The sequence below is a fragment of the Ascaphus truei genome, chromosome 13 (assembly GCF_040206685.1).
Source record: "Ascaphus truei isolate aAscTru1 chromosome 13, aAscTru1.hap1, whole genome shotgun sequence".
NCBI classification, from domain to species: domain Eukaryota; kingdom Metazoa; phylum Chordata; class Amphibia; order Anura; family Ascaphidae; genus Ascaphus; species Ascaphus truei.
The window spans coordinates 18,073,242-18,086,445 of record NC_134495.1 but is presented as its reverse complement, the minus strand read 5'-3'; the positions used below and the strand labels follow the sequence as shown (position 1 = coordinate 18,086,445).

Genomic DNA, 13,204 nt, shown 5'->3' with positions numbered 1-13,204 from the left:
GTCTGTTTTGAACATCTAATCTCTCTAGTGATGTACTATGTATGTCTCTATTATTTGGGCTATTAATCTGATCATAACCATCCATCCTTACCAAACTTTGGGATTTATATGCTAATCCTGAGAGTTACCCGTCTATGGTATTAACACAATATATGTATTTATAAAACTATACTTCAATTCTGTGACTATATTATTAGTGAAATAAACCCGAAGGGTTTATTACAAGTGTTATTGTTTATACATGCATTTGATTAATGGTAAACTTATATTTGCTATGCGGGTGTTAACATTTGATGTATTTATTTATTTTATTTTTAACACTCCAACTTATGTCATTATTGCGCCTTTAATATCTCAGTGTAGCTAATAATATACGTGCATTAAATATGCTGACATCCCACTGTCACTGACAGCAGACATTTCTGTACCTTTGAATACAGCATCATATCATGTCATGTTAACACAGTAATATCCCTATTGGCAACATGTTATGGAAGTTTGTTATTTCAAAACAAACTTCACCATGCATGTGCCATTGATCATGTCAGTTGCAGAGGTGGTAATTTTCTATTCTCCCACACATGTACAGTGGCCATCAATGGTTATATATAAATATAGACCAAATTCTAATTTTCCCACGCATGTGCAGTGGTCACTGGAAACTGACCTAGTACATTGATCAAATTCTGTCTTCCCACGCATGCGCAGTGGCTATTAATAGCAAACTGTGTATACCGGCTAAACTCTATCTTCCCACGGAAGCGCAGTGGTTACTAATGGCTGACTAAAGATATTGGTCAAAATTCAGTCACTCCACGCATGCGCAGTGGTCATTACAGATCGCTGTTGACATCGGGCAAGTTCTATTTCCTAACGCATGCGTAAGCAGTCGCAATGAGGGGGATAACTTCTATTTCCTCACACATGCGCAATGGACTGCGCCAGCGTTTAATTCTATCTAGTCACGCATGCGCAATGACGTCTTAAATCTTCAGATAGGACGCCGCGATCATATAGGAACGGACTTGGCAGTTGCTGCATCTGTTTCTAAGGTAATACTTTACCCATGACGGGACACAGTAGGGTTACTTTATAGAATATGCTAATTACATCTAACATTTTATGCATAGAAGTGCGCAGGTGTAGACGTGTATTATGTGATTGACACATGCGCAATGGGATCTGTGCACTGTGTTTCCATGGTGACGGTCGGCCATAAATAGGCTTCGCTCCCTGCTCAGTGCAAAATTGTCCCTGAAGAAGCTCCGCAGCTGGAGGGAAACGTGCGTTGGACACGTGATAATGTTATCAGTCTCCGTTATGGAGCTGTTTTAGTTTTGTGTTTGATCGGTGCTATCAGCTACACAGTCTAGATATATATTACGAGTGAGGGTGTATACTTCTCCTCAAGAATAGGCACTATTGTCCAGTAATTAATCCTGCCTCTGTGGTGTTGCATTGAGCTCAATCTATCTAACATCTTTGCTATACGTTTAATCATCACAGAGCTTTACACCCACAGCAGTGGGGGTCCACTGTTGTGGATCTTTGCTGCATTATATGCTGTGGCACTCTATCAGGAGAACATACATATGTATTAACATATCTATCATCCACACACAGTGTGATGTGGCCAATGCAATTATTTGATCAATAGTATGACATCTTAGCATTGTCCCTGATTAATACTGGACTGCACATTAGAATGTGTTCATACAGTAGTATGAACTTTGAGGGTTATTATCTGAACTACTTGGCTCTCCCCTATTTTGACTGTGTTTACCTCTGATATCGGTGGGTTTCTCTCACCGTGCTGATCTGCAGTCTCCATCCCCACCTGCAATTGTTAATTATACACATGAGTGGTATTATATACTTTAGGGATTGTCACTGCTCTGTTTAATTTTGTTTAATATATTTTTATTACAATTACATGAACACTCGATAATATATGTTTTAAGTAAATAAATAATAAAGGTTAAATTTTACTAAATAGAGAGGTGTGCATTTAAGTGAATCTTCCTTGGTACACAATCATTTTGTGTCCACTATTTTACAGTTGGGAGGAAGATTACACCTGGAACAACTGTCCTCTTGGGGCAAACCTGGTGCTCTTGAAGCACTACATCGATGATGTGGTATTCATATGGTCGGGCAGTCAGGCCCAGCTTGACACTTTTTTCACATATTTGAATTATAATGATAGGAATCTAAAATTTACATGTCATCACAGTACAGATCACATAGATTTTTTGGATCTTCACAAACACATAAAAAATAATACAATTCATACGAAAACATTCTTCAAACCAGTACAAGCAGATAACTACCTGAGGGCAGATAGTCAGCATAACCCTCAATGGTTAAGGAACATTCCAAAGGGTCAATTTGTGCGCCTTAAACTAAACTGCTCAGATAAAGAGACATTTGCAACTCAGGCCGAAGAGTTGATATGTAAATTCATCGAGAGACAATATCCAGAGAATCTTATAGATGAAGCTTTAAAACAGGTTAATGATATACAGTAGAAAGAGATACACTGATTGAATATAAGAAAAAAGATCAGGTGAACAAGTACAATCGTACGGTCTCATTTGTGACTCAGTACAACGAGATGGCACCTAAAATAAGACATATTTTTAACAAATATTGGCCAATTCTACTTAGAGATAATACTCTAGCCGAAATTCTTCCCCAGGAACCAAATATTATATTTACTAAGGCCATGAATCTAAAATCTAAATTGGCCCCAAGTTGTCCACTTGACCATCGAAGGCAGAAACAGGTTGGGAATAACAAAGGCTTTTACACTTGTGCCAAATGTCTAGCATGCTCTTATAGTTGCAACACCAAGACATTTAAATCTAATGTAACCTCTAAATCGTATCCCATTAAGTCATTTATTAATTGTCACTCAATGTTCGTTATATATTTGCTTCAATGCCCTTGTGGCTTGCAATATATAGGCAGGACAGGGAGAACATTTCAGAGGAGAATATATGAGCACATATATAATATCAGGAAGGGATTGGTTACTCACAGTGTCTCATATCATTTCCTCATGTGCCACAATAAAACTCCCACAGGATTGTTATGTCAAGCAATAGAGGTCGTTCAGGCCAATTGGAGAGGAGGGAATAGATTAGAACAAACCAGTATGCGAGAGGCATACTGGATTTATGAGCTTAGGACACTCTCTCCAAGTGGCCTGAACATAGACTTCGACTTGGGGGCTTTTTTGTAAATGATGAGAGTCTGATATAGATTATGACCGGATTAAGTCTCTGGCATTATATCCAATTCATTGATTTTTGTTTTTTATTTCTTTTCTTTATTGTAATGTATTGTTTTAAATGTTATGTTTATTGTAAGGCTGTCAAAATGTTGTTAGAATTGATCGATGTATTATCAGTGGTAATTGCTGTGATGAAATTTTGGCATAAGTGATAAGCCAATCAAAATCACAGCCATGATATATATACCACGAACTATCAACATCACTATTACCCCTGAAGAAGTGTGCGCAAGCGCACGAAACGCGTAGGGCAAAGTTCAAAGTTCATTTGACGGAGTGACGAGAGTAGCGTGGCAGACGCGAGTCGGAGACGAAAGGAGTATTCAACCACAAGGTCCGCCCCCCAGTGACGGAGCATCCGCCCCAGAGACGCGGGGAACCATAGGAGTGTATTCAAGAAGCGCTCCACTGTGTGACCGGAGGGAGAGCATTTACTGTTCCATGACCGACATCCACTGCCTGCTTACTTTCACATTTCTGTGAGTAGGGTCCTGGTTTTAGACCCTCCAGACCGGCGGTCTCTCAGTCATCCGCATATTCACTATTTTATGTTATTTTATCTCTTATTAAATTAGCTTTTATTAATTTCAGCCTTGCTATTGTTTGTCATATTTGTTGGGTAGTGTCTTGTCCCGTATTGTTTGTCTTATTTGTTGTACAAGTGATTTGTTTGTATCTCTATGTGTGTCAGTCTTAGGGCAACATTTGTTGGCATATTGCACTATTATTTTGTTTGTGTTTTTTCCACATATCACGAAACCCACGGCAGAAGCCACACTAGACCATCTGGCACTCAAGGATCAGAAGGTTCTATATTATTGGGACACTTATCTTCACATATTGGACTTCTAATTCACAAGATTGGACTTGTAAGGCGCCGGTTTCTCCTTTTTTTGTATTCTGTATTCTGATTTGTATTATCAGTATTGTCACCAGGCAGCCTAGCCTACCATTGAGGGGCATATTTTTAAGGTATATCACTTATAATTATCTAGCGCTTATTATACACCTTCTTTTTTTTCTGTTTAAAATGTAAATATAAAACTATATAGAGAGCAAAAAGTTTGCTTAAAATTCAAAAATATGATGTAAATAATACTACAATGAAACTCTAAGTGGTAGGTACAGTATATTACTTTTATGCGTATGGCAGTTATGAGTGAATATTCAAATTATACGTTAGTTACAATTTTTTTTTTTTTAACTTATATTTTTATCCGTTTTCACAGATAAATGGAGGGGGAGGGATACAAAAATAAAAAGGGGGGGAAGAAACAATCATTTTGTATTAAATTACAAACAACAACAATCACATTACAAATCATACCATTTTTTGGTAAACACCATATTTTACACACAACACTCCCAAATCATCTCTCCTTCCAGGGGCGCACCCCTATCCAGCATCCCAGGGCTCCCAGACCCTATCATACTTCCTAGTGGAGAGGTTCAGAAATGAGATAAGTTTCTCCATCAATTGAACATCATTAACCCTTCTAATAACCTCTCTTCTGGAGGGCGGGAGTGACTTTTTCCATGCCGCTGCTACAGCGCACCTAGCCGCCGTTAAAATATGCAGAATTCATTTTTGTGTATAGTGATTTACATCTTCCATAGGTTTGGCCAAAATAATAAAAACTGGATCAAGCGGGATTTTGATGTCAGTCACATCTTTTATTAGTTTCAAAACCATCCTCGAATTCATCTGCATTACTGGGTCGAACCACCAAATATGTGTCAAATCTCCTAATTGTCCACAACCCCTCCAACATCTATCCGAAATCCCTGGAAACATCTGTTTTAATCTTTGGGGGGTGTAGTACCATCGTAGCACAATTTTATATATATTCTCTTTTGTTACCGTACATATAGAGGTTTTGCTCGCATTATCCCAGATATCCTCCAAGTCCTCCCTTGTTATTTCTGTATGGAAGTCCCCGAGCCCATTGGTCCATATATTTATGGTTTGGGGTATCTTTCTTAAGAGTTAGCCCCTGATATAGAGATGATATACCTAGATCCTCAAATTGTGTATATCTAGGAAATTCCTCATCATAGAGGCCCTGTCGCACAAAATGTCAGACTTTCATATAGCTAAATAGCTCAATTTGAGGCAGACCATACTTTCTCATCAATTTCTCAAAAGCCATTAGTTTATCCTTTTCTAGTAAATCTCCCTCCTCCAGAATTCCTCTATGTTTCCAAACTTCCAACCCCTGACCCTGAAAACCTGGGGTGAACCCTGGGTTACCGAACAGAGGCGCGAGCCTAGAAGGGGCCGACACAATCTTATATTTCTTTTTTGCCAACTGCCATAATTTTCAATGTGAATCCAATTATTGTCGGTTCCGACTGTCTCCCGGGTCCCGCCCCGGGTCTTGACCACATCATAGACGTCAGCCCAATCGGGTCTTTCAGCAAGCTCTCCAGGTCCACCCAGGCATAGACTCCTCTCGGGGAGTGCCAGTAAACCATTTGTTTCATATGAGAGGCTATATAATATTTTTGAATATTTGGAACAGCCATACCACCTCCTTCCTTGGTGTCCAACATAATTGACCTAGCTATCCTCAGTTGTTTATGTTTCCAAATAAATTGCATAATTCGATTCTGAATTTCTTTTATAATTGAGTGCGGGACGGCTACCGATAATGTCTGGAAATAGTACAAAAGTGTAGGGAGAATATTCATCTTAACTGCTGTTATACGCCCTATCCAGGATATACAATGAGAGTTTCAGACTTGTAGATATTTTTTAATTTTGGAGAATAGATCAGGGTAGTTATATTTATATAATGAGTTATAATCTCTGGTAAGATAAATTCTTAAATATTTCAAATGTGTCTCTTTCCATTTATAATCAAAATGTCGTTTAAGCACCTCAGCCTCTTTTTCCGTTAGCGTCAAATTTAAAGCCTCTGATTTTCTCATATTTATTTTATACCTGGAGAGCTCGCCAAACCCCAATGAACAAACTGTAAATGCGGGAGCAATGTCAATGGGTTAGCTATAGTCAGAATAACATCATCTGCAAACAGCGATATTTTATAACACTCATCTTTTATTTTGATCCCTTGTATATTTGGAGAGGCTCTAATGGTGGCCGTTAGGGGCTCAATTTTCAGAGCAAAAAGAAGAGGGGAGAGGGGACACCCCTGCCTCGTCCCATTTTTAATTGTTATTAGATTCCCCTCCTGGCATCTTCAGGGTTGCTGTTGGCAACTGATAGAGAGCAGAGACTCCCTGTAGAAAGAATCCGGAGATTCCAAATGCCTCCAATGTCTTATCCAGAAAGTCCCACCTCTAGACTCAGCAACATGGCTTTCGATCTGGATTTATGTATTTGATCAATAACATTAATAATTTTCCTTGTATTATCTGACGCCTGGCGCTCGCTTACAAATCCCACCTGATCATAGTGAATTACTCTTGGTAGTATTGGATTCAGTCTGTTAGCTAAAATTTTGTTATAGATTTTCAAATCCGTATTAAGTAGTGAAATTGGCCTATAGCTACCACAACATAGAGGATCCTTTCCCTCTTTAGGGATCAACACTATATTGGCCTTTGTCATCTGTGGAGGAATTTGTTTTCAGCTTAGAAAGTCATTAAATAGATCCAATAGAGGTCCTAAAATTCCTATATAATTTTTATAGTAGAGATTTGAGAAACCATCTGGGCCTGGGGCCTTCGATGGTTTCAAAGAGCCGATCGCTTTTCCTAATTCTACCGGAGATATTTTTGCATTTATGGTCTTAAGATCTTCTTCTGTTAATTTCGGGAGGGTACAATCACTCAGATAGGCCTCAATCTGGTTCAAACTCGGGACTTTAGCATTAGGGGTTGAATTATCTAGATCATAAAGATCCGAATAGAATTTAGCAAATTCCTCTGCTATTTTTAATGGGTTATAGGTCACTCTCTCTTTTTTCGTTCTAATAGCGGGAAACGAGGCCCTCGCCTTAATCCCTCTTAGTTTATTTGCTAATAGACGGTCTGCCTTGTCACCCTTAACGTAATACATCTGCCTACTCTATTTAAGGGCTTTCTCTACATCCTCCAATTGTTCTCTCTTGAGTTCCTCCCTTGCTTGATTCAGGATTTTATATACTTTTCTCGACTGTTTTTTTTATGTCAGCTTTCTAACTTTTTAATTTTCCCCGTTAAATATTTTTGTCTTTCCATTTTTCTCTCTTTCTGTACGATGCAATTGAAATAAGCTGTCCTCTAATAGTGGTCTTATGTGCCTCCCACAAAATCGCTGATGATTCTACAGACCCTTTGTTTTACTGAAAATAATTTTTAGTGGTGAAATTGTAAGTGCAAATAGCGCTCGTGCAAACAAAATACAATGATAAACAAAGATATAAAACTTGTGATACAAAGTTCAATGAAGGTAGTCCTTGAGCTGCCCAAAAGGTTAATCTGGTATCTCCAAACCAGATGAGAAGTCTGTGGAAGGAAACCTCCTGTGGCGCCAAGGTTTGAATGGAAGTGGGATCTTGTGCAAAAGTTCTTTTCTTGGACTATTTGCCTCAGGAAAGGAAGACAAAAATGCAAAAAACACCACAATCCCTGACGAAGAAACCCATCATTAGGAGTTTCGAAACGCGTTGGAGGTTTTTCACCTCTCAGGGACACCGTAGCAGTGCTATCCAGGTGGTGACGTCAGCAGTGGAGCCGATCGACCAGACTCTGTTAGCAAGGAGACTACGAGTATTGAAGGCGATCCTCCCGCATCAACTGGCTATTCCACCCCACGGCGAGCAGTGTTACCTGATGCAAAGACCTTAAAACCATTGCGCATGTCCTAGTCACCTCCGGTGAGTAGGATTTCAATTTTTACCACGGCGGAGCAGTTCATCTTCCTAGTGCACAAGCGCATGGAAGTTTTATATGCATTTCAAGTCTGAGATATTTGTCTGATTAATTGTTTTATTAATTGTTTTTATACAATAATTTGCTCTCTTTATATTATCATACTATGTCCCTGAAAATAATTTTTAAGTGAATCTCCAATTTCTGCACTAATCTCTGGATAATTTAATAAGGAGTAATTCATCCTCCAATGAAATGACTGAGTCTTAGCGAATTGTGGATCAAACAGAATAGTCATCGGGGTGTTGTCCTACCAGGTGATAGGGCCCATTTCTGAATGGACCAATACTTCTAGAATATTTGGATGTACCAAAATATTATCAATTCTAGAGTATGAATCATGCGGGGGCGAATAGAAGGAATAATCTCTCAGCCCTTTGTGCGAGCAGAGCCAGGCGTCTAACAGGCCGAATTCTTTAATTAGCAATCTAAATTTCTTTGCTACACTGTAAGTCATTGCGGAGTGTGAGTGCCCTGGGTGGGTGGACTTGTCCAGATCCGGTTCTGGGACCATATTAAAATAGCCTCCTACAATATATACTGTAACTGTTCTTGATTATCCCACATTGATTCCAATGTTTCCTTTAAAAAATCAATTTGTCCCTCGTTAGATGTATATATATTCACTAACATAATATGTTGGCCTGATAGAAGACCGTGGACTACCAGTGACCTCCCTCCTTGGTCTCTCTTAACCTCCACCCGAAGAACAGAACTGTCCCATTGATTCCTGAGCCTTACTGGAGACAATTAAAAAAATGATTGCTGAATGCAGAATGCAGAATGCTGATGCATGATATATTATGCCAAGCTCTGCTGTGAAATGTTTTAGATGCTTAATTTAACTTTGTTTCATTTTTTTTTTTACCGAACAACTGGATAGATTCCCAACAGGTAGAAGAACATTGGGATCAGGTAAATTAATTGTCAGGAGTCGCATGGCTTCCATGTCTGCCCTCATTCGCAAAATGAAAATAAAATGTCAAGTCCTTTCTTTGATTGATTGATGAGTTTGATAAATAGAGGCTAACATCGGTGTTATTGTTCACTATCTACAATATGTAGAGGAAAAATGTGTGTGTCTCCCAGTTGTGAGTATTCCAAGGGGAGGGAAGGGAGCAGGATCGTCAGGAACACCCAGAAAGAAACATATAAATACAGATCATGGTGTGGTATCAGTGTATATTCCCTGGAAGGTTGAGAGTTTTTTCAGTTTCACCACTTATATTTATAATTTTTTTAGACCACCTGCACTGTGTTAAAGCGCCACTCTAAATCACTGGGTTTCACAGTATTCCAAGGGTAAACATTTCCTCTGGACTTGTTTCTGACACTGATCAATATGGGCTTGAACTGATGATGTCTCCATTAATGAGCGGTTTGCCAATCAAGAAATTGTCAGGCAGACATCTTGTTTTTTTTTCCCAGTGCAGTGCAAGCCAATTTGGCAGAGAAAGGGATATAGCACAAGGTGCATTGAATTCAGCACTAGTTATACACTAGCACTAGTTATACAGTATTAAATAGTTCACTATCTTGTGACTTTAAAAAATATAAAGCATTTCACTCTGCAGCACACTGCAATATTAAACTTCCATGACACTAGTGTGTCCTCACCACCCACACCTCTCTCCACATCTCATGACCTACAGTACTATCTGTCTTGACCCTTCCTTGTTTTTTGGGGGGCCACCACACCAGTGAGTTTTGCATGAAGCCTATTTGGTCCATTGGAAGAGAGAGAAATGACAAAGGCTAATACAACATTATTTATTGAGTCAGAAATTATATTTATGCATCCATTCTTATATAATACTGATTATTTACTCGGCTCTGTACTAGTTTTATTCAGCCAGCATAGTAGAATGGAGCCTCTACCTGGGGTAGGAGGGTGATCTTTGCACTGACCATCAATTTTGCTGATGGAGTCTTATCAAACTATTTGCTGCCTGAAATAAAACTATGCATAAAATGCAAATATTTCACAAAGAGCAAAAGATAACATTATAGCCCCCATAGAGTAGTTCATATTTTCAAAAAATACTTGTTTAAAGAGGCCAGCTGCATGGTTTCAATTAATAGGGGTCCCTAGCTGCAGTGGAACGTGAATGTGCTCATAAGTGTTTTATATCATTACAATAAACAGATGCTAATTAATGATGTGGTCAATCAACATATTTGTGACTAAAATCCAGTTACTGTACACTGGCATCACATTTACCAGGATTTAGGTGTGTAACCTTTGGGGAAAGAATACAAGTCACAAGTCTTATTTCATCCACCCTACTTTCCCATTCTGGAAATCAACCTAACTATGGTTCAACCCAACCGTTCTCTTCCACCAGGTTTATGATTTTGCAGTAAGCTGTACTATGCGGTCATTACAACGTTTAATTATTGAGCAACTCAATTTTAGGATTTGGTTAAGGGGGGGGGGGGGGGGGCGAGAGAGAATAAAAGATGATTAAAAAGCTAGACATAACATATATTTGTATTATAATTGAGATGAAGTAAGAGAGGAGCTGTGAGATACAGTAACTGGCTTCACTTTAGAGTGTTTCTCTGGGATGAACCTATTTTCCTAGATGACTTGCTATCTCCCAAGTTGACAGAGAGTTAGCTCTTACTTTCATTATTGCCTAATGTTGGGTGGATGGGGGACATTTACTAATGACCTGAGTTAAATAAATGTGCAAGCAATAGCAGTTAAGACAGCTCAAAAAACATAATGGTTAAGTGTTTAAATGAAAAAAAAAGAAAAGTAATCAGGTGTTAGACAGAGCACATTGGAGTTCCATATACTGTACAGTGGATAAAATGTTGGGTATATGATTATGGGGAAGATGCTATGAGTTTGAAAGGAGCATACTAGATACTCCAACACAATAAGTTAACAGCAAATTCACGTAAAGTTCAATGTTTCCTTCAGCGACTCATATGGGATTGACTTCTCCTACAAATGGCTTTCCTTAGAGCCCCCTGAACCTCCTTATTCATAAAGCTGTAAATAAAAGGGTTCAACATGGGGTTCATAATTCCATATAGCACAGGAACTACTCTGTCCTGCTCTAGCGAATAGGTCGAGGTGGGACGTATGTATGTGAAAACACTCGTCCCGAAGAAAAGGGTGACCACTATCAGGTGAGAGGCACAAGTGGAGAAGGTTTTGAGCCTCCCTGACACTGTCTTAATTTTCAAGACTGCTGTAACAATGAAGATGTATGACAATAGAGTCAGCAAGAAAGACCCTACAATTACTGACCCTCCTGCGGTATACACCACCACTTCATTCACAGTGGTATCAGCACAGGAGAGAGCGAGGAGGGGTGGGATGTCGCAGAAGAAGTGGTTGATGGATTTAGACTTGCAGAATGGTAACCGGAATGTGAGCACAGTGTGAGCAAGAGAATTTAACAGGCCGATGATCCAGCAAATCACTGCCAGAATCAGGCACACATTCCGGCTCATCATTTCCGTATAGCGCAAGGGCATGCAAATAGCCACATAGCGATCGCCTGCCATGACGGCAAGAAGAACACACTCGATGCCCCCAAAAGATATGAATGAATACAACTGTGCCACACAGCCAGGGAAGGAGATCCGTTTTACCTCTGATAGAAAATCCAACAACAGTTTTGGGACAGTGGAGGAGGTGAAGCATATGTCTACAATAGACAGGATACGGAGAAAGAAGTACATGGGAGAGTGAAGGGTGGAGGACAGGGTGATGGTAATGACCATCAGAGAGTTGCCCAATAGCGTTATGACATAAACCACCAAGAAGAACGCAAAGAGTATTAGCTGACTCTTGTAGTCATTGGTCAGTCCCAACAGTATGAATTCTGATACCCATGTTGTTTCGTTGTTGTTTTTCATGAGTTTGTCTGATTCTTCCTACAGGGAAATAAGCCCTGTGTGTTAGTTGTAAGAGCTCAACGACAAGTTTTTAATCAGAAGATTGTATATGTTTAATTAGAGAGGTTGTAATAAATATAGTATTCTCCCAATATGTATTGCTTTTTGCATAGTGAAACAAAAAAAAAAAATACAACATGTTCCTGTTTCGAGCAAGATGTGACAATCGAATATATAATAACCAAGGCACAGGCTAAAGTCGCACTGAATTAGTAATGGTTATTGTACCAGGGTAACCCAAATTAGATGACACTTGTCATTAGAAACTTTTAGGGGACAACTACAAATTGAGGATTATTGATCAAAATGATCCAGCACTTTCAGATGTAGCAAATGTTACTGGAACTGCGGGCTCGCTGCTGCAGGATGTGCACAACACATTAGTGCAGGGGTGGCCAACTCAAGGGTCACCAACTTAAAGGGTCACCAACAGGTCAGGTTTTCAGGATATCCCTGCTTCCGCACAAGTGGCTCAATCAGTGTCTCAGTTATTCTGACTGAGCCACCTGTCCTGCAGCAGGGATAGCCGTAAAACCTGACCTGTTGCTGGCCCTTGAAGACTGGAGTTGCCCTCCTCCCCGCCTGCATTAGTGGGAGAAGCAGCCTTGTGTTGAATCAGCTGGGTGTGCCAAGTGAACGGGGCAGCTATTTCACAGGCGGAAGCGCGCTTGCGGGAGCGATAATGTTGGCTACATCTTTACGTCTAATAAGGCAATTATTCCACAGTTATGGCTTTTATCCCTACATACGTAACCTGATTGTGCTACGCTGTAATAGTAATTAATGCAATCTCTTGCCACATATCCTGGAAGTTTGCAAAGGCTAAAAAACACTAACCTTTCAAGGAAATGCAAGGTAAAAATACAAACACATGATATGAGATAATTAAAGACTATATACATGGCTACACCTGTCACTTCATGATAAAGTCTGGGGGAGATTAAATGAGAGCAATGTTACTGAACTTGCATTGTTTTATGCTTGTATCTTTAACATGAGCTTGCTGAGTTGAAATCCTCTGAAACTGCACTGCTGCTGATATACATTATATATAAAACATTATGAAAAACACACACCCCTTCACATACTCAAAACAGTTACATGACTTAAACTGGA

At 39.4% G+C, this 13,204-nt stretch overlaps 1 protein-coding gene across 1 annotated transcript; it reads right to left on the bottom strand.

Annotated features, from left to right (window-relative positions):
* Positions 1-11,098: 11,098 nt before the first annotated feature.
* LOC142464558 (olfactory receptor 5V1-like) lies at positions 11,099-12,049 on the bottom strand. The gene has a single exon (XM_075567927.1). It carries the CDS (start codon positions 12,047-12,049, stop codon positions 11,099-11,101), a length of 951 nt encoding a protein of 316 aa, XP_075424042.1.
* Positions 12,050-13,204: the final 1,155 nt, after the last annotated feature.